Source organism: Apodemus sylvaticus, chromosome 21 (genome assembly GCF_947179515.1).
Source record: "Apodemus sylvaticus chromosome 21, mApoSyl1.1, whole genome shotgun sequence".
Classification (NCBI taxonomy): domain Eukaryota; kingdom Metazoa; phylum Chordata; class Mammalia; order Rodentia; family Muridae; genus Apodemus; species Apodemus sylvaticus.
Window position 1 is genome coordinate 48,481,378 of NC_067492.1, and position 22,016 is coordinate 48,503,393.

The 22,016-nt window shown below is 39.8% G+C and overlaps 1 protein-coding gene across 11 annotated transcripts in view; it reads left to right on the forward strand.

Annotated features, from left to right (window-relative positions):
- Il15 (interleukin 15) overlaps positions 1-11,975 on the forward strand; it is a 59,095-nt gene extending 47,120 nt beyond the window's left edge. For 10 of the 11 annotated variants that reach the window (XM_052166341.1, XM_052166340.1, XM_052166348.1 and 7 more), the window contains 4 exons: positions 1,186-1,270; positions 6,796-6,840; positions 9,090-9,227; positions 11,576-11,975. In XM_052166341.1, the coding sequence (XP_052022301.1) occupies positions 1,186-1,270; positions 6,796-6,840; positions 9,090-9,227; positions 11,576-11,686 (379 nt within the window). In that variant the 3' untranslated portion in view covers positions 11,687-11,975. The remainder of the gene's footprint in view (positions 1-1,185; positions 1,271-6,795; positions 6,841-9,089; positions 9,228-11,575) is intronic. The other variant, XM_052166349.1, reaches the window with a different exon arrangement.
- Positions 11,976-22,016: the final 10,041 nt, after the last annotated feature.

The following is a 22,016-nucleotide window of genomic DNA, read 5'->3' on the forward strand; positions in this document are numbered from 1 at the left end:
TGAGGATGTGGAGAAAGAGGAACACTCCTTCACTGCTGGTGGGATTGTAAGATGGTACAACCACTCTGGAAATCAGTCTGGCGGTTCCTAAGAGACCTGGGCATGACACTTCTGGAGGATCTAGCCATACCTCTCTTGGGCATATACCCAGAGGATTCCCCAGCATGCAATAAGGACACATGCTCCACTATGTTCGTAGCAGCCTTATTTATAATAGTCAGAAGCTGGAAAGAACCCAGATATCCCTCAATGGAGGAATGGATACAGAAAATGTGGTATATATACACAATGGAGTACTATTCAGCAATTAAAAACAATGAATTCATGAATTTTTTAGGCAAATGGATGGAACTGGAAAATATCATCCTAAGCGAGGTAATGCAATCACAAAAGAATACACATGGAATGCAATCATTGATAAGTGGATATTAATTAGCCATGAAGCTCTGAATACTGAAGATACAATTAGCATATCAAATGATTCCCATGAAGAAGGAAGAAGAGGGCCCTAATCCTGGAAAGGCTTGATCCAGCATTGTAGGGGAGTACCAGGACAGAGAAAAGGGAGGGGCAAAGACAGGAGAATGGATGGAGAGAAGAGGACTTATAGGACATATGGGGAGGGGGACTGGGAAAGGGGAAGGCTTCTAGAATGTAAACAAAAAATATAGAGAATAAATTAAAAAATTAAAAAAATTAAAGAGAAAGTGTTTAGAGTTCAAAATTTTATACTTACTAGCCTTAAATTTTTTATGGAGCCTGCAATTCTAGACAAGTAATAGTCAATTCAAGAACATTCATTAAGCTATGGCACAGACCAGGTGCTATCCTAATTTCATTGTGATAAGCATATTGTTTAATAATCTGAAGCAAGCTATGTCAGGAAAATCACCTGCTAGTTATAAGCTTGTCCCATTATGACTGCTGGCATTTATAAACTGTCCATCTAGCCTTTCTCTGATCATTAATTTGGACAGTCTTCCTCAAATTAGTGTACACTATAAAAATTGTACTATATTTTTGATATTTTCATTCACCCACCAGGCTGTTATATACACAGGGACAGAATAAGACTGGCCTTTTTCCTAGTGAGAAGATAATTGATCTTGACTGTTCTGTTGCTTATTTACTCAGTCAGACAATAGCACCCTCCTCCAAAGAGTTTGGTTTTGTGTCTTCTTACAGCTGTGTCAGCGTAGGTCTCCCTAAAACAGAGGCCAACTGGATAGATGTAAGATATGACCTGGAGAAAATTGAAAGGCTTATTCAAGTGAGTACACATTTTTCATTTTTTTGTTTTGATAATTGATATATATTGTTTGTATTATAACTTTTAGTCTCAAGAATTTTATATATATACATATATATAGTAAAATATGATCATATATGCTTCCCATTTTACTCCTCTTAAGACCTCTATTTCCCCACTGCGTATGCTCCCAACTTTATATCTTTTGTTTCTTGCTTGCTTGATAACCCACTCTGTCCAATTAATGCTGCCAGTATGTACATGGGATATGTTGCCATGTACTGAAACAGAAAAATAAGAGTGGGACACAAACAGAAGAGAATAATTTGTTTTCTCTCAGAGGCTATCACATGCCAACAGGTTGTTATGGGGGCTGGGCCAAGAGAGCACATCCTCTCTCAAGCTGTTATTTTAGCAGACAAGATCTGTGCAGATAACAAGTACTGTGAGTTCATGTGTGTGATAGCCACATCAGATCCAGAGGGCAGTATTCCAGTGCACTTCTTCCCACCCTCTGGGTTTTAACTTTTTTCTGCGTCTTTGTCATCAGTATCCCCAGAGTTTTGGCAGGACAGGGAGTAGGGTTCATAAAGATGCCTTATCTAGTGCTGAACAGTCATTCTGTTCTTCATAACACTTTGACCAATTGTACCCCTGCTTACTACTGAGGGAAATAAAGTTATTCCTCTGACCAAGGTTGATGGATACCAGGTCTACCAACACAACCATAAGTACTTAGAAGGTAATTTGACAGCAAGGCCATTGAGAAAATATCAGTAGCAGGCTCCACCCTAGGGCATATGTCTGCCCAGCCATGGGTTTTTGCTCAGGGATATACTACCAGGCATTGTTATTACTACTACTACTACTACTACTACTACTACTACTACTACTGAATAGTCCTCCTATCCAATCTAAAAGCAGTTAGTTATCCAAAAGAGCTATACCACTAGCCACAGGGCAAGTTGGTTTTGTGGCATATATAGGGGCAAGTGCTGGGTCAGGTCATTGATAATCATTTTTTCCAGAGAGAAAATATATAATGGATATGAAGTATGCATGTCTTACGTTTTTCTATAAATTCCTATGAAATGCTATTTGAAATAATATTTTTGAAGAAATACATGAACTTGGCAAAGCCTTCTAAGACATTGCTTTTAATTTCTCATTACTGTTAAGATTTACACCTTTAACCAAGCTAAGAACCATGTGTAGACAGATGCTGGGCTCTAGTGTAGAACCTATTACCATTTTGCTAAATGCATAGCACAAAAGTGACTCCTAATGACATCAGTATACCCATAGATTAGCGTATTTCCCCAAAATCATCACAAGAGCTTCTTTTTGCACTAGATGGTGATGAGCACAGAGACCACAACCAGTCAAGGTGCAGAGCATGAGCGCCTTCAGAGTGCTCAGCCCTAAATGGGAATTCTGTATCCCATTCCCTCTTCCCAAGACTCAGGTATCTTTGTATGAGAGGTATAGGAAAAATAGAGCCCGAGGCAGTAGATGACTCCAAGGAAACAGTGTTGGCTCAACATAGCAGGGCAGCTGCACATACGAATGCATACACATTTGACAGTATACCCCAGACCCACACTATCTCAAGTCAAATAAAATCGCAACATGAAATGTAGAAGATAACATAAAATTCACTTCCAACTAAAGAAGTACTGGCAATTAGTAGTTGCTGAGAGAAGGGAAGTAAACTTTCTTTAAGGGTATTGTCTCTGGTTAGGTGGTCACATAGCAAGAGTGGATGGCGACACGTCTAATAAAAATATATTGGCAGCACAGATCATACTTAAGAAAGGAAAAAAGAAGAGGGCACAAAGTTGGGTGGGTAGGGAAGGGTCATGAACATGGGCAGAGTTGGAAGAGGAGTAAATATCAAAACAAGTGTACAAAAAAGTCAAGGAACTACAGAAGGAATAAAAATTAAATTCAACTTCCAACTCACAAGTCAGAAACATATTTATCTGGAAAAATAGGTTACAGGAAAGGGATCCAATGTTATATTAGCCCAAGAAAGAGGTATTTTTTTTCCTGAGGATTATAGATCAGCTCCTACCTAGAGATGCCAGATGAGCTAGTAGCAGGTTCTGCTCAATCTAATCAAGAAGCATTAGGAATCTCATTCTAGTGACAACTCTGAAAGCTGTATTTTGTTCCCATGAACTAAGTAACCTGGTCTGAAGAAGGGGCTCTTATTGCAGTGACTGAGAATTACAGTGGAAGGTCCAAAGAGGTCCTGAAAGCTAAGTTGCCATCAGAGTCACAGCACACAACATCTCAGCAGGTGACTGACTGCATGTGAAAACAGAGTGGTAAAGCAGCACAAGGGTCTCCTAACATAGCAGCTATCATATCCAAGTCCAGAAAGTCATTAATCATACCAAGAAGAGGAAAGGCACTATCAAGAGCGTGATTAGTCTTACATTAGCATCAGGTAAAGCCAACATGATGGAAAATGGAACTGCTAATGGCAGGAGCAATATTAATGACAAAAGAAAATTCATGAAGAAGAAACATTGATTTTTAATATATATGCACCCAGCAACAGAGTCTCAAAATTCATGACACAAAAACTTAACAGCTCAAAGGACAAAGAGACAAATTTATGATTACAGTTATGGATTTCATCATCTCCTGACCAATAACTAAAATATTAAGTAAAAATATTCCAAAATCTTAGGAACCATGAGAAAGTCTACTAACAGGATTTGAATTTATGCATGAAACAGTCTACCCAATGGCATCAAAACAAACTTTTAAAAATTCACATAGAACAATCACCAAGACTAAATATCTCCCAAGCCATAAAGTAAGGGGCGTAGAACTCACCAGGACTTTGACTGTACAGAAAGAACTCAATAGAATCAAACTGAAGATAGAAAGGTACAACAGGAAAGTCTTCCCCAAATTCTCAAATTAAACAGTATATTTCTAAGTAATTCATGGGTCAAAGACTAATTTCTGAATATATGCAAACAACCTCACAGACATGAATAAAACAAAATATGTTACAATGTGAACTGCTAATGATGAGGACACTTTAAAAACTCAATGCATGAATTAGAAAAGAGGAAATGTGCTAAGCATCAAGCCAGTATCTGAAGTTCTGTCTCACCAAATTAGAAGAATCACAAAATGAACTCAATACAAGTAGAAGGAAGGAAAGACTAGATCTGGGAGCTGGGGGCAAGCATTAATGAAGCTGAAACCAGGAACACAGGGAGGCAAATCAATGGAACATAGAGGTACTAATAGGAAAAGAAAATCAATGAAATTTATCAGCACCTAATAATAAGAGAGATGATATTAGGCATCAGCACCATGGATGGAATTGGTGGCAACTGTCATGGGATCTGTGGGGATAACATTTGTCACTGTTTCCCTCAGTGTTTTGTTATTTTACCAATGATTTACAGAAAATGGGAACATTCTTCAAAGACCATAAACTCCCCAAAATATAACAATGATTAAGTTGGTGGTTCCAATACTACTACAACCATTGCCATTGTTCAACTCACCACATAGAACCTCCTGGAAGAACCCTCAGGAGCGGTTTCCCTCTAGCATCCTGAAACCTATTTTAAGCATTGCTCATGATGCATGCAGGTTTTTTTTTTTTTTTTTTTTTTTTTTTACAGCACAGGAAGAAGCAAGTCCTTCTAATTCAGTTTAGGAGGCTAATCTTACCCCGATATGAAAACTTGATAAAGATACATTAAAAAATGAAACCAAAGATAAGCAACTCTCATGTACTGAGTATAAAATTTCCCAATACAATATTACCCAATCAGATCTACCAGTGTATTATGAAAGGAATTCTACATCCTCACTGTACAGAATTTAGAATTTATTCTATGTATGCAAATCTTTTCATTATTTCAAGACCTATTGATCAATTCAGGCTGGCAAATCAGGAGCCAAAAGGGAAAATCATATCAATTGATTTGAAAAGACATGCTTTATTCATCATCTTTTATACAGGGTGGATTTTCCTTTTTTAATGACTGCCCATACTTCATCATATGATTATCTTTTGATAGAGAATCTTTCAAGAGCCATTTAAGTGAAATCAGGGCCATTAGGATGATTCTCATGCAATATGGTCAATTTCCTTAGAAGGACAGGAAACCATGCTCCAAGGAGGATACCCACAGGAGTAAGACACCCTAAGGAAACAAAGAGAGAGGATAGGATAGGCATCGATAAGGCAAGGGGAGAAGTCTTGGGAGACCATTCCTGACACATCCCTCTGAGACTGACTGCCTTCAGAATTCTAGAAAAGTACGTCTTTATTTAAGCTATCTAGCATATATGAAATTGTTACAGCAGCTTCAGCAAACTTCTGTAGAGCTACTTCAAGACAAATTTCTCAGCAGAATAGACATAAAGGACAACTTCTTCAACTTAATATAAAATATTACTAGAATACGTAAACTCTTGTCAGTGAGGGAGAGACAGTTTCCCCCTGGGATTAAAACAAATCTCTCACCACTTGTATTTGCCATGCTCTTCCTTTTGTTGTGTCCATCCAGTAGATCAAGAGATATATATGACCAAGACATAAAAGGAAACAGATACCCTGAAAGCAGTCCATACAGCAAAAGAACCCAGTCTAAAAATGTTTCATATTGGGCGAGTCCAAACAAAGGCAGATGGTTAGCTGGGGTTTAGGAAAGAGGAAGGGAGAGCCAGGAGACTGTGGTGTTCTTAAACACAGTTCCACTGCAATATGTGCTGTTAGAATGCTGATAGAATGGTATCTCCCATTGTATATTTTATTTAAAAACTATAGAGCATATATTATATAATTATTATATCATATATTAAACTATTGATTTGGGATCTCTGGTGGGATTCCCAGCTTCTAATGGTAAAAGCAAACTGCTCACATATTTTCTACAAAGCAAAAAAGAAGAAAAAATGAAGAGGTGAAAGTCCTACAGTGTCCTTCAAAATCCAGTCCCAGTGACTGTTGCCCTCCAGGGGCTTACCATGTCCATCCTGGAGCCAAGACTGTTGGGGCATTAAACACACACCGTAACTATGCAGGAGTGTCTACACACAGAGTGTGTGAAGCACATTACCAATGGGAGCTCGTGTCAGATAAAGGGGCCGAAGAGACCTCAGACATGCTGCTGTCTTTCTCCTATAACATGACTGCTCAAAACGTTATTTTAAAAAAGCTAATCTTAAAATGTTACATTCTATATAATTCCATTTCTTTCACAATATTGAGATGTTAAAGGTCTAGGATTGGACAGGGGTATAGAAACTGGTAAATCTGGAGAAGCGAGAAACATTACATCAATGTGAATTTCCCTGCTAGGAGATTGTGTTGTGGCTAAGCAAGTCCCTAGGGAAATGGAGAGGAGGGTCAGGCAGTCTCTCAATATGTTCTCTTATAATTGCAGGAGCTTAAAGCGATTGCAAAATTCAAGTTTAATTTAAGGGACAAGATGTATTGTTTACAGAAAGTTGCTAGTGTCATAACTAGATCTTTTCATATGATCTCCTTTTCTCTTTTTCAGTCTATTCATATTGACACCACTTTATACACTGACAGTGACTTTCATGTGAGTATAATTAGATTTTTCAAAATTGCTATTTTCCAGTTCTCAGCCGTATTCCCATAACTTCACTGGAACAGACCCATGACATTTCTGAGGGAGTGTTGAATTTGTGGGACTCACAGCAAAATGCTGCATAAATGCTACTTTTGTAATGGTGTCAAATCACAATGGAAAAAGAAACAACTTTCCATCAATGTCAAAAAAATCTCTTATTTATTTCTATGATGCAATTAGATCATCATAGAATTAGATGCTAGAATGGGACTAAATGATTCTATCTAAATGTCTTATTTACCCTCATTACTCTAGTGCTATGGTATGTGAACATCAATACTTATACTGAAACTTGCTTAAAGAAGTCCATTCTTTGTATTTTGCATGTAAGAAGTCTTTCCACTAGTCTCTATGTGAGATTAAAGAATAATCCATATGATATACTAGAATTTCTAAAGGATGAGTCAGCCTTATTATAGTATACTGATGTTGCTGATGGCATTTGGTCACTTGGTTTCTCCTTTCACTCTAGACTCTTGCTAAAATGAAGAAATAGATCTATAATTCCATTGCTTGAAAAATGTTAAATAATTATTAACCTCCCACAATTTAAAGTTACCTAGTAAGAACATCAGTGAGGTTTGCCTGGGGGCATGTCTACTGAATGTTTTAATCGTGGTGGGAAGATCCACTCCGGGTGTGAACAGCATCAGTTCATGGGCTGAACCCTGGACTAAAGAGGAGAGAAGGCCAGGGGAGACCTGAGCACAGCTGTGCGCAGTCTCTCTGCTCTTAACTGCAGACGTCTGACTAGCTTACATTCTGTGGCCTTGACTTCCCTTCCACGATGAGCTGTAACTTGGAATTGTGAGTGAAACAGACATTTTTTCTGCCTGAAGCTGCTCTTTGTCAGAGTATTTTTATCACAGAGATAGAGGAAGAAATGGGCCTAGAACCAAAACCAAACTGTGTACTGTGTGTTGGGAACTGCCACCTGGAACCTCTCCGAGGTGGAAGGAGTCTCCTCCACCTGCTCATGGTTTGTTGCATAGAAGGTGGAGCCTGAGACTCGGTTAAGCAGATGCCCACCAAACAGGTGTAATATCTAGATACCCTCTCCTCTGATTTTAGCACATTTTCTGTTTTTCTCTTCTTTTTTTTCCTAATTAGAAAGCTTTCCCGTGCAGGAAAATTAGAAAGCTTTCCCTTCCAACTCAAAGGTGATGCAAAGATTCCCATATTGAAGTGTAGATGTGAATACTTAGGCTCAGGCACAGCTAATTTTCCATTTAATGTTTCCTTATTGTTTTTTTTTTTAAGTTTAGGGTTTTGTGAAGTAACTCTTACAAGAAATACATTTTCTTGTTCACAGTTCTTTTATAGCCAGCCTGTAAATGGGCCCTGCCTTTACTTGGGGCTGTCTCTCAAATTTCTTAGAATTCTTTCTGCTGGGATCTGTAGGGACAGTGTGACTTACAGTTACCACTCTGTAAGATGTGAACTTGTAGTATGACCCTAAACACCTCTTACAAATCTTTTGTCTCTTCTAGGCCGCTCATTTACCTGCTGCAAGAGGGTGTTCAGTGAGAGAGGATAGCCTTTTATGACTGGGTTTCCATCAATATAATAGTACCGTCCTTCTGTGTTAGTGTCTTTAGTTTTGATTTCAAAATCAAATGGAAAGAGAAGGCCACTTTCTATGTAAATAAAACTCTATACTGGTACACAGTCAATAAGTAATTTAGGGAAGAAAGTGTTTATTCGGCTTACAATTCCAAGCTACGGTTCGTAATTATGGTAAGTCAGGACAGTAAAGTATCCAGCTAACAGTGAAGAATGGGAACAAAGTAACTGCACAAATGCTTGCTTTCTTGCTCTCAGGTGCCTCTCCTCTGTCTTACACTATTCAGGACCCTCTCTGCCTAGGGAATGGTGCCACCCACACTAGTTAGGGTCTTCCTCCATGAATTACCACAAGCTTCTAGAGACATGCCTACCTGTGAACCTGAGAGGTGATTCCTCATTAATACTGTCTTCTAAGTTGTTCAGGTTGACAATTCAAACCAAGCAGTGTGGATATTATGTTCCTTTGTAACATATCTAGATGGGGTTTGAGAGGTTGTTTTTGTTGTTGTTGTTGTTTGTTTTTGTTTTCTCTTGTTTTCTTCCAATCAAAGTCTTATCAATGTGAAAATGAATTATGGGAAAAGGTTTTTGTTGTTTGTTTATTTTTTTTAAACTGGCTCTTTTCTTTTTAGCCCAGTTGCAAAGTTACTGCAATGAACTGCTTTCTCCTGGAATTACAGGTTATTTTACACGAGTACAGTAACATGACTCTTAATGAAACAGTAAGAAACGTGCTCTACCTTGCAAACAGCTCTCTGTCTTCTAACAAGGTGAGTGACCCAGCAGCCATAGAGAGCTGCACCTGATTATTTTTGCTTTCCTTGAGATAAAGCGTGTACTATAGGCTGAGTCTCCTATGATGTGCACAGAAGAGAATTTGATTATAGTGGAGTGGTGTCCAAAAGTGGTACCAGTGCTGGCATGCACAGAATCCTAAACTTGTTGATCCCCTTGGTAAACAGACATTTCTGAATCATGCCAACCAGTGTGCTTTAGTGTCAGAGCCATATTGGCTAGCTGTCTCTATTTCTGTTTGATTGTTGATTCACGCTGTACACGGGAAGCACAAAGCTAACCACATGCCGCCGTTTGGGCCGTTTGTTCCTCCAAAGGCACAAGAGCTGTGATTCTGCTCCAGCGTCTGTCCTCTCACCTCCCAAACATTTAACTAATGGAAAAATTAGAATAATCAAAAGTGTCAATGGTTTGAGTATTATTTAGAACATCCCAGACAGCATGAGGAGGAGTGGGTTACAAAAAACAAATACTAGTGACTCCTGTGGTCTGCCGCGTGGTCAGTGACACGGATGCCCTGAGTGAGGTGCAAGGAATTGTCCCTGAGAGGGACAACCATGGTGAGCAAGACCAAGTGCAGACAAAGGATAGTTATCATCAGAGGGGGCATGGTAAAAATAACTTCACTTAATAAGCACTTCTATATACCCTCTAAGAAACGCATGTTCTGAGGAAGTAGGTAATGTGAGATCAGTGAATGAGTGAGCTGGACAGTTAGCCATTAATCACAGTTGCAACAGTGAAAGTGTGTGTCTATGTGTGTGTGTATTAGTGTGTGTGTGTGTGTAGGGGACTTCGAGGTTTTTTTCTGGTGTGAAGAGGGGTTAGCCAATAAGGTGGAATATCACACAGAGGTCAGGGAATGGGTGTCATGGACACTCAGGGACTGTCTTTAGGCAGGCAGAACTGGAGATACAATGACCTTGAGATGCCTTGCCTTGTCCTCTGAAGTGCCGGGCTGCCTCAAGTGTCTGCTCTGATGCCACCTCCTCGGCGATGTCACTTGTTCATATTTGCCATGCTTTCCCCACACCCTCTCTCATTGTCCCCAGCTCTACACATGCTCCACACTGACAATCTTGCCCTAGAGTCAGTAGCAGTAATTATCTGTCACCATTAGAAAGTCAGCATCAGAATACATATTTCAGAGTTCATTTGAACGTGTTATTACGATTCCCAGGACATACACTTCTTACTGATATCCATCACTTGGAATACTTACCAAGTGAATCTGTTCATGGTTAAATCACTTCTGCAATACTTTATCATTACTTATTAATGGTAACAGATAACTCACCAGAGTATCAATGCTGAGCTTTAGGCTACATGGTAGTGCCACCTCCAAAGTGACAGTTTGGCATAAATACTGGAAGAGTGAACAGGACAGCGTGGTTGGGAGAACTATGTAGAATTTCAGTTTGCATGTCAGTGGCAATGAGCCACTAGGCGTGCTTGCTTTTCTCTCTGACGTTGTTTTCAGGTCCAGCTAGAGAGCCCTATTAGCATTGTGGCAGTGTCTGGCATTCACTGTGTGCCTGTTACGTATTGGAGAATCTGAATTCCAAGTGCCTAATGAATATGAAATCTAATTTTGATTTTTGCTGGCACAGCCTTCGTGGTTCAGATGATCTCTAAAATGTTTATTCATGGTGGTTGCCCTTGTAGTATTCTAGTTGTTCCCAAAGCTATGTTTATGGCATTTGTCTAAGTGGATTAGGTCAGCCAGTAACATTCAGGTAGCTTTATGCTTATTGCTGGGAAACAAAGGATATATGGTTATGATTCTCAGGAATAGTAGTTAGGCAACAGTAGTGTAAAAAGGCTAAATGTCTGAGATATATTCATATCTACTTATTATATATATGATATCACACACACACACATTATATGTATAGAATGGAAAGGAAAGTAGTCATGAAGTATGGACTTGTAGAAAGATACAAAAAATAAGAAAAAAAATACTGCAACAACAAGGGAAAAAAAAACAATCAAAACCAAAACACCATAACCACCACCACCACCACCACCACCACCACCAACAACAACAACAACAGCAGCAGCAATGACAACACAGTGATGGGCTTTAAGCAGGAAGGACACAATGTAACATGAATGTCCCGTGCATTTGCACAGATTCTAATCCAGTGTAGGAATACCCAACTCCTATAAATCTCTAGACTCTTTCTCGATGTTTTCAAAACTTGATTTCATTTGCTAATGTTTTCATGTCTGAAGCCCTCATCATGTGTTTCAAGTACTAGGATAACCCCCAAGGAAGAAGTGTGTCTGTCTGCATATCTAATCCTTCCCCCTTGTTTGGCAGAATGTAGCAGAATCTGGCTGCAAGGAATGTGAGGAACTGGAGGAGAAAAGCTTCACAGAGTTTTTGCAGAGCTTTATACGTATTGTCCAAATGTTCATCAACACGTCCTGACTGCACGCGAGCCTCTTCAGTGTTTCTGTTATTAAGACGCCCCCGCCTGCCGTGCAGAAGCAGCACAGCTCCGTCCGAACACTTGCAATTTGCTGGGGAAACAAAGCTTCCTAACAAGGAGCTGATGAGCCACTTGAATCACATGAACTCTCGGAAATGAAGAGAGGAAAAGAGCTCTTCTCGGACTTATTTTTGCTTGCTTATTTTTAATTTATTACTTCAGTTGTACATATTTGTAATATAACAGGAGATGTGGAATAAAGTTGTATGCGTATTTTATGAAATTTAACTCTTATTTTGCCCTTTTATTAATGTGTGTTTGGCTATGTGTGATGTTTGTGTGTATACATGCTTGTTTTTGTGTGTGTGGGGGGCGTGCAATGAACACATGCACAAGTGTGTCAAGGCAAGAGGCTGACCTTGGGTACTTTGCTCATTATTTTCTGCCTTATTTGTTGTTGTTGCTGTTGTTGTTTGCAAGGCCGTTATCTTGCCCGTAATCTGGAACCCAGTAATTCTGTGAGACTGACTGGCCAGTGACCCCTGACGATCCTTCTGTTTCTACTTCTGTAGAAGCAGGGTTACCGGCACGTGCCACATCTCTGGCATCTTACATGCGGGTTGATGATCTGAGTCCAAACTCTCATGCTTGCGTGGCAAGCAAATTCTCACCTGAGCCGTCTTTTCACTCCCTAACTCATAAGTTGTAGCAAACGAATGGCACGTTTTTGTTTGTTTGAGGGTGATAGTCCTTCGAGGAAAGTACAAGAATACACAGAAAATCGCTGCTTCCGTTAGTGTTTCACAGTTTTATTTTATTCTCACAAATTTTAATGCCACACACGATTGCTGGATTTTTTTAAAGGCCTGATTTGCTGCGCTCCATTTGGTTTGACAAAAATACAGTTGTTCATAGGTGCTGGCGGCGTGGCTCGGGGTGAGAATCTTCCTGCACAAGCATGAGCATCCACATTTGCATCCTCAGCATCTTTGGAAAGCTCGCCATGGCTATGTCTACACTGTGCTTTGTGGAGGAAAAGAAGGATCATTGTGGCTTGCTGGCCATGGGCTTGGGTACAGGTTCAATGTTACACTGTCTTAAGAGGATATAGAGGAGAGTAGTAGACCAGGGCATTCCATACACATGTATACACACATGCATTCAACCCCCAAATGCAACTTAAAAATAGCTATTCATAAGCTCTTATAATCTTTGCTAATATTATTCACTGTTCTGTCTAAAATTAGCAAGCTTTCTAGCATCCCCATTGCTAGAAAATGGAGAAAATGTACCATTTTTAACTTTAATTTTCCAGTCTAATTGTTAAAGAAAAAATTGGTCTCCATCCAGGGTTTGTTTATATGAGGAAATGGAGACCAAAATGCTTGTCATATTACTGATGTTATTTGATAGTGACTAATAACCCACTCACAGCATTGTATAATCAAACAGAGGATGGTTTTAAAATTTGGAATGTTCCAGTGCTCAGTGTTACTGCCTCTTAAATGTCACACACCACAGATGATTTTAGAAAATTCAAGTCTGTGGTTGTTAAAATCCTTTAACTTGATATAAAGTATGTGTGTATGAGGGGTCATATACAACCACCTTTTAGTTACCATAAGAGATCATGTGCCACCATCTGAATTTAACTTCATCTTCATGCTCTTAACGTCAAACCTTGACATCTATTTCAAAGTCCACGATTTCTGTACCCTTCCATTGGCCAGCCTAGGGTCCCTGGGAGATATGATGTTTACATTTCACCTACTGCCCTAATTGCTGAAAATATTTGTCACACATTTCCTATAATGAAAGAAGCACAAAATCATATCTAGTGGCAAATGGACAAGGTAAGCCAAATAAAAATTATTCTGATAATCTAACATACCATTAATGGATAGATTCTTGCATTTTCTTTGTTTCAACCAAAGAAACAATGTATGAGAGGATATTATCTGCATGCTTTCTCTGGTATAAAGTAAGAGGACTCTGTGGTGGGCTCTGGAAACACAAGTGTAACTAGTAAGTAATTTGTGAGCCAAGAGAATTTTATAACCCAATTGCAAGTCTAGTTTCATATAATCTCATTCTTTATCTGAGACGAGCGAATCGATAGATTTGCCTTCTTCTGCTATCGTTACTGTAGCTGTAAAGAGGGAATTATATGTTTTGATATTGTAGTTTATGGCTGACAAACTCAATAACTTATAAAATCAAACAGACATATACAAAATAAAAATCAAGTAATGTGATTGTTCCCTCATTTCTGTCCCTAAGCAACAAGAAATCCCAGAGAGCATGTTGTTGTTCCTTCTTTTGTGTGAGCATGTAACTCAACACAAGCCATATGCACTCACAGGCAAATCATGCTTAACATATGCGGGCGATGGCTAAATATTTTGCCCAGAGGAACTCCCATTTCCAAGGAGATTTGGTTTAGTATTTCTGAACATGTCTCGTGCCTGAATTGTGTTCTCGATAAGAATGTGTTATGTAAAATATTTAGCTGTATGAAGAATCCCTTGGCTCTAATTGTGTGCTCTACCTAACACAACATAGAAGAAAATTAATGAAACAGAGGCTTTTATCCTATAATTTATTTCTTCAACCCTGAATTTTGAAATTGGGATTAAAGAAACCAAGGAGACTATTGTAACATAAAAACAGATTTGAAAGCTGCTATATTTAGCCTTTGGAAATAGTGTCAGACTCTTTGGACTATTATTATGGAAGGCACATTCATTTCCAAGTCACTTACCTCCATTGTCATGTGTTTTTTTTTTCATTAAGCATTTACTATGTCAGTCGTATTGGTTACTGCTGCCTTAGTTATTGGAAACCTACTCAGTGTGAGCAGTTTACCAGATGCTGTAAGAAGGCCTTAGTGTCAGACTTCCCGAGTTTCACAATCCTGCAGAAACATCGCATTATCTAGCTCTTTTACTGAGATCTTATTTTGTGTCCATCAAGTCTATGAAGGGAATCAAGGAGAACCAGGTTGATTCAAGGTGTTGGTTCAACGAGCACTTTTGGACAGCGTGACTGGTGAGCTGAGCTGTCAGTGGATAGGAACTAAACTATAGGAGGAGTGGAAAGACTGTCAGAGGACACTCCAGGCAGTGAAAATGGGCGTGTCCTAGCGCAAAAGAAAACCCAGAATAGCCAGGAGGGGGAAAAGATGGAAAAGAAAGTGTGGTAACGCAAGAGTTAACTGCCTCCTTGATCTACACTAATGACTTTTGTGTCGGACCTATAGAAAGAAGACTCCTTGTAACACTAAAAAAAAAAAAAAAAAAGACTTTAAGTCAAAGTCTCCTTACAGATAAATATCAGGCTCATAAAATTCGTCACTGTGTGGGAGTGCCATTTCTATCATCTTTGATGATTTCTTGGAACACTGAATGGACAACAATATCAGCAAGTAATTACTCACTGTGACAGGCCTGCATCCATCATTTGGGGCTTGCAAGACTGGGAGTCAGAGACATGTGTACAATGAAGCATCGGGCTCTACAGGGGCAGAAAAGGTATGTGGGAAAAGCATCCTTGGACAAAGAAGGCTTTTGAATGGAGGGTTTTCTCAATCATACATCACTGAAAACTGTTTTGAGACAAGGGATGCTACTCATTCTCACCAACATAAATCAAGTAGAAGAAGGCCCAAGGAGTGGCAGCTGGAAGAGTTGAGAGGAGGAGGTGGAATGTAACTGGGTAGAGAGAGATAACATCTGAAGTAAAATTAGCTGTACATAACATTGGGGACAGATGTAAGAAGGTTCAGTAGACGTGGGAGCTGATGGGCTTAAGGGGAGGCAGAGGAAGGAAAAAGCACCTCTCAGTATGAGACAGTAAAGAGCCTAGAGGGGAAATGAGAATGGTAGAGCCTGGATGGTTCTGGATGGCCGGCACTATCCTTCCGCAAGGACTTGAAGATAATTGGTCTTCAGCCAAGCTGTTTCCCAAGATGGATTAACAAGGTCAAAGCCACCAACGTGTCTGTAAGCCCTCTTCTTAGGATGCATCAGGATGATGGTAGTAATAACAGTTCTTTTATACAGGTATAAATCTTTACATTTCACAAAGCACTTTCATCTATATTATTTTATTTGGTGAGAATGTTTGCCTCTCCTGGGCACTGATTCAATGAGAAACAGCCTTGGAAATATTTGACTTTTGTCAGTGATGTGTAAAAAGAAAAAAATCCGGCAAGAAACGACCTGAAAATTTTGTCTGAACTCAGCTGTGTGCATATTTATGCCCTATTGCCACTTGTATTTCTTTTAAAATAAACATGAGTTTAATACTTGGGGTGGAAAATTGTGTCTTATTCAAGAGTTCAAGATAACATTTAAGTTCATATTTTTGGTTCATGTTTTGATACTATTTCTTTATACAATTCTATTCTGCTTTTTCCCCCCCTTGGCTCTTCCTACATGGCAAATGCACCAGTAAGTTTATCCAGCCTGAATTAATTACCTCTTTATAGTAAAAGAAAAAAAGTTTCTCCTTTTGACAAGGAGGATGTTTGAACTCTATTTATGAATAAATAAAGGCAGCTGCTAGACACAGCATTTTTAATACCGTGGCTTCAAACATTCCATCTGAAAAGATTCCCACTCTTTTTTTTTCCCACAAGAACATCAGCCTTTTGTGTCCCTGGGGGTGTTAAGGTGTGAAAAACCACAGAGGAGCAAGAATTCTACAAAGCACTCAGTTCAGAAAAGCAAGGAAAAGGCAGAATACTTAGTGGTCACTCTCTTTGGGGTTCTCTTAGCCTGGTTCTTCAGTGTCTTCCCTCTGCAGTGTAGGCTGTGGGCTGCTGCAAGCTCTCCTCTAAATGGCTGAACGGCACTGCTAATCTGCTCTCCAGCTGAATAGATTTTTGATAGAAGAGATTCTTTGGTGACTCTTTATAGGATGAATCCCCAGGTAGGGCAGTCTCTGGGTGGTCTTTACTTCAGTCTCTGCTCCACACTTTGTCTCCTTTATAGCTCCTGTGAGTATTTTGGAGTATGCTATGGTTGTCTCCGGAGGGGTCCTGCCAGAGCCTTACACATACAGATCTAACCATTGGTCTGGGTGTGGGGTCCCCAATGGTGGAGTTGGATGGTGGCCCAGAGGAGCTGAAGGGGTTTACAGCCCCATTGGAAGAACAACGATGTTGGCCACCCAGATGCCCCAGGACTCCCAGGGACGAAACCAAGGGGTACACGTGGTTCCAGCCAAAAATGTGGCAGAGGAACGCCTTTTCAGGAATCAGTGGGAGGAGTGGTCCTTGGTCAGGTGAAGGCTCAAAAGATGCCCCAACAAAGGGAAACCAAGGGGGGGGGATGTGGGTCAGGTGGAGGGGCAAATACTTGGAGACAGGGGCATGGGAGGAGGGGTTGGAGCTTTTCAAGGAGGGGGGAAAACCAGGAAAGGTTTTATCATTTGAAATGTAAATGAATATTATATTCAATTAAAAAACAGAAGAAGAGATTCTTTGCATGGGTCAGAAAGTGTGTTTTCCAAATGGAGCACTCTGTGCTAGAACATACTGCTAACTGCAGGTCCAGAAAAGTCCCACCTCTTCCTGATGATGAGATAACCCGTTGAAGCATTGGATTGGCATTCAGACTTCTTCTTATTCAAAGGAATTGGTATTCTGGAGGATTATCTGGTCCTTGGGTATTCACTTCATGCCATAGTCCTGTTTACTTCTGAAAGAAATGAAGTGTGCCCATTGAATTAATCTTTGCAAGCAGTGGTAACAAGGAACAATGACATAAGCTGCAGGTGCAGGATTCAGGGAGGCCCACTGTCAAGAACTAGTGATAAAACAAACTAAAGGTCATTTGTATTTCTCATGGCTGTACACCATCAATCATTATATGAAAGCAATCCTAGTACTAAGATATACCCTACCCCACATAATACGTATTACTTTTCCACATGTTAAGCAATTACTCAGATTGCCATTTTAAAACATTATCATGTAATACACTTTTTTTGAGCTTGTTTTGGGTCCTGTGTTGCCTTCATCTTTTATCAGGAAACATGTTAACATGGAGGGAACACATGACTAGGTTGACCATGCATGGGATTCAGGGGTTTCCTCATCTCAGAAAGCAATATAACTGTGCATAGCAGTGTGCAGAATTCTATAAAATCCTCTTGAGAAATAGGTCCATATCCTCAACAAATTCTGAGCGTTTTCTATTACTTTGGAGGGTTTAAGAATGCCTCTAGGAAGGCTGAAGAGGTATCTCAGAGGTTAATAAGCATGCACTGCTCTTGACAGAGGATCTGACTTTAGTTCACAACAGCCTATAATTATAGCTCCAGAGCCTCCAATGCCCTCTTCTGGTCTCTGTGACTAACTGCAATCATGTGCACAAACTCACACCCATTCATTCACCCATACATGCAGAAATTAATAAAATAAAATATTTCTAAAGAAAAGAATGCTTCTAGGATATTCCAGACCTTCATATTAAGCCAAGGGGTCAGATAATAGCACATTTGTAAAATGTGCATATATGTTTTAAGGTGTGACTGAAGATTCTATCAAAATTCACATTATTACTAAGCAATTCCCATAGGTGTGCTGTACCAGCAGGTTCTAAAGATATACTCTTGAGCAGAAAGGATGTCATAATCTTTGACATCAAAGAGCCTTTGCCTTTGAGTTGCTGTAGGAAGCCATAGACATGGCTAGACAGATACCATCTGGAGAGACAGGGAAGTCACTGTGCACTGGCTAAATGCTTAACCAGTGAGACCTGTTGATTTTAACATTGCAGAAAGTGTATGGTATCATTGACTAGGAAGGCTCTTGTGAGTTAAGTTAGATGTCAGCCACGGTTCTTGAGTAGGTGACATCTTTCCCAACCCTGTCCTTTTCTCACATTTAGATTTCCTCTTGCTGTAGTGTAGTTTTTCTGTAGGAATTCCACTCACCCCCCTCTAGCCTCTGGTTGAAAACAAGTGCAGTGCTATTATGTGAAGAATTTCCTTGGAGAAATTATGCTTGTTTTAGTACTTCCTGGCTCCAGATTGTAAATGTTCCCACCTTTCTGTGTGCACCAGTACTTTCCAAAATAGATAACTAAGTGCTCCTGTTATATTTGCTGGTTGCCTAGCAGAATACTAACTTTAGGCCAACCTAACCCGTGCTCCATCTCTTATCCATTGCTCCTTCAATATTTGCTGGCACTGGCTCTATTGATTGCTGTCTCTACACTAAATACAATATTCTCCAGCTCCTGCTCTCCCCACCCTAACTCATCCTAAAGCTATTCTGTATATAAGGCATTGTCCTTCTTTTAATGAGAACTGCAATAGTTTTACCAATGTGACTGCAGAATTCAGCTGCTTATACTGTCCCCACCAACTATTGATTGGATGTACGACCCTGGGCACTTTCTATTGCATCGTGACCTTCTCACATCAAAAATCAAATATATGAGGCTTGCATTGCATTCAAGTCTAAGCCAAGAGCATTCTTTATATTAGAGCTTGTTAAGTATCAGGAACGCTGCGAGGCTGAGTGCTTTGGAATATGTCACAGTGGGGATTATTTCTTCTTTCAGTTTATTTTACAGTGCTGTCTAAAGAAACACTCCATGCTGTTACTCCCAAGTCACAAAGGAGGGACCCTTTGTTAGCTGTTGCTTGTAATTAAGAAAACACTAAGGTCATAGCTAGAATGGAGCATTGATTTGATTCTTCTACTACATTTTCATCATTGACAAAGTTTAAACAGATGATAGTAAACAAATTAGTTAGAAAACATTGGCACTGATTTATAAATCTCAGTTTCTGAAATTATTGCTTGAACAGATCACGATGTAAAAAGAAATGGAAAGAAAAAGTTGGTTGTGTGTTCTCTTCAACATGGATAGGCTCAAGGTTAACAGCTAAGCATAACTCTTGTTTGGTTCTCCCATTACCATCTAATCCTGTTTATGTCAGGAATAGCTTTAATAGAATGTCACTTCAAGACACAGAGCTACAGAGACAGGCACTGCACATTAAGTACAAAATGACTGCTCTACCCAGAGCACTCCTAAGCTTGCAAGTGCATCAGGAGGTGATGTATGTAGCCTCCAAGATCTCCTTGGAAGTAGCAGTGTTACTTGACGTACCCAGTCAAAACGTGTAACATCCTTCAAGTTCTGTGACTGACCACTAAAAATGAAGTACAACATGTTAAAAGCCATCCGAAGAACATATTTCCAGAAGCACACTTTCTATAGAAAACAATTATTATTTTTTGTTACAATAAATATGCCACCGATAAAACAAGGAGACAAGTATTAACTGTGCTATTAGATGGCAAAGACAAAGCCTATGATTGTCCACTGGTTGTGTATTGGGGCAGCAGAGCAGACTTAGATTCTAGAAATAACTGAACTCTATAGAAGCCATTGCTAGGATGATGAACAATTTATTGAATTTGCAACAAATTTGGAAAATAGAATTACCATCTCGGGGGTAACTCGCCATGAAAGATGATTTGCAAATTAAAAAAAATCAAAGTTCTCCCTCTGTAAATATGAGGTGCACTATAAATATTTCAGGGATCAGAGACAGGGAAGGTAGGAGGCAGGAAAGCCATATATGAAGGGTGCACCTAATGAGAAGACTGTAGATCACTAAGGGGCAGCACGCATGTCGGCTCTACTCTGTATTCTCCACTCTCTTTACGCATTACCCCACACCCCATCTTACCACCTTGCATGGTCACCACTGGCTGCTGTGGTAGCTCACAAGTAGATTTACCTAGCAGATTCTCGATTCACGTCAAACTTGGATTGATGGATTCCACTTTCAGAATTCCGCTTCAGAAACTCCAAAGAGGATCAACCTCAGTTTGCATGTCTGCCTACAGTCTGTAGATGCCTGGCTCCATCTTAAACTTGCATGGCATGGTTTCTTCCTGGGTTCTCATGACTCAGTGGCCAAAGTCCTGTTTTATAACTATCCTCTTTCCTGAAGCAGAACATCCACTCCACTCCAAGACGGCACCAGCTCTTCTCTCTGATGTCATATGGAATTATAGAGCAGAGTCTAAACTACCATCTAGTTTTACAGAGTGGTATATAACATCACACTGGTAGATCTGTGTTCATGGACATGTTAGAGGGGTTGAAAGAATGGATCACGGCTCCTTAAAGAGGTGACAAAAGTGGGTGATTTCTACTCTGAGCTCTGTCTGTAGTTTTCTCTTCAAAAACTACTCTGTGCCCTCATTTTCTCGTCCTCGGCTTTGTGCCTTTGCACTGTGGCTACCTCGCTCACCCTCTCTCACAGAGGAGTAGAAACACACAAGCACCCTGCTTAATGTTCTCATGTTAGGTACACTGGAGAGAAAAAAAATATGATCTTTGATCTCCAGTACCTCGCAAACTGCTTTCTCTTAGAGAAAGAACATTATTTATTATTTTGCCATCACCACCTTCCTTTAAAACCTAGCAATTTGGTCTTTTCCGTGTAGTGTTTTTGCAAGCAACTTAATAACAAAATTGTTACTTCAGGTGATTTTCCTCTGGGCCCCAAGAATCACACATGGAAGAACTAATCAGGGATGATGGCACCTGTCTGAAAGGAGGGCAGTGTCCACATGAATTGGTCCTCACCAATCTTCCAGGGAATTCTTTTGGCTCACTCAAGGTGAAAGCTGTTATGTTCTGAGAGGAATTATCAAGGGGGCTGGCCATGGACCTTTCAGGAAGGCTCTGAGGGTAGCTTAGATTCTTTATGACTTTGCGCACACATGTCTAAAAAATTCGAATGACATTTTGAGGCCATAGAAGTGTTTTATAAGCTGCTCAACTTCACCCAGAGGGTTTTTTTTTTTTTAAGTCAACAAGAAAGGCCCTCTGTAAGCACAGGACTTATCACCCCAGATAGTTGTATGTCACTTTAGTTCTGCAGCTATTTTCTGTACAACCACCAAATTCTTTTACCTATCTTTCCCTCAAAGGGTCACGTCAGAAACTCTGGATTTACTACACAAATTCCATCCAGTGCCCTCTTGTCCAAAGAGGTTTCTGAGAAAGATGTGTGTACAAGGAAGAGGATGGGCAGGCTCTGTATAAACAGAGCTTCTAGTATGTGCTTGGCTCCTCTAAGACTCAGTATGGCGCTTTGGGAGCTCTGTGAGTCTTGGTGATCCATGCTCCATGGTCCTTCTTGATTGGAATACTTTAATTCTGAATCTCAATCAATGTCAAAGCCAGTAAGGAGAGAAAAACCTTCAGTTAAGGTAAAAAATAAAACAGGACAAAATATTTCATTAAGCTATGGAGTATGAAGTGAGTAGATTTGAAAGGCCTATGCATC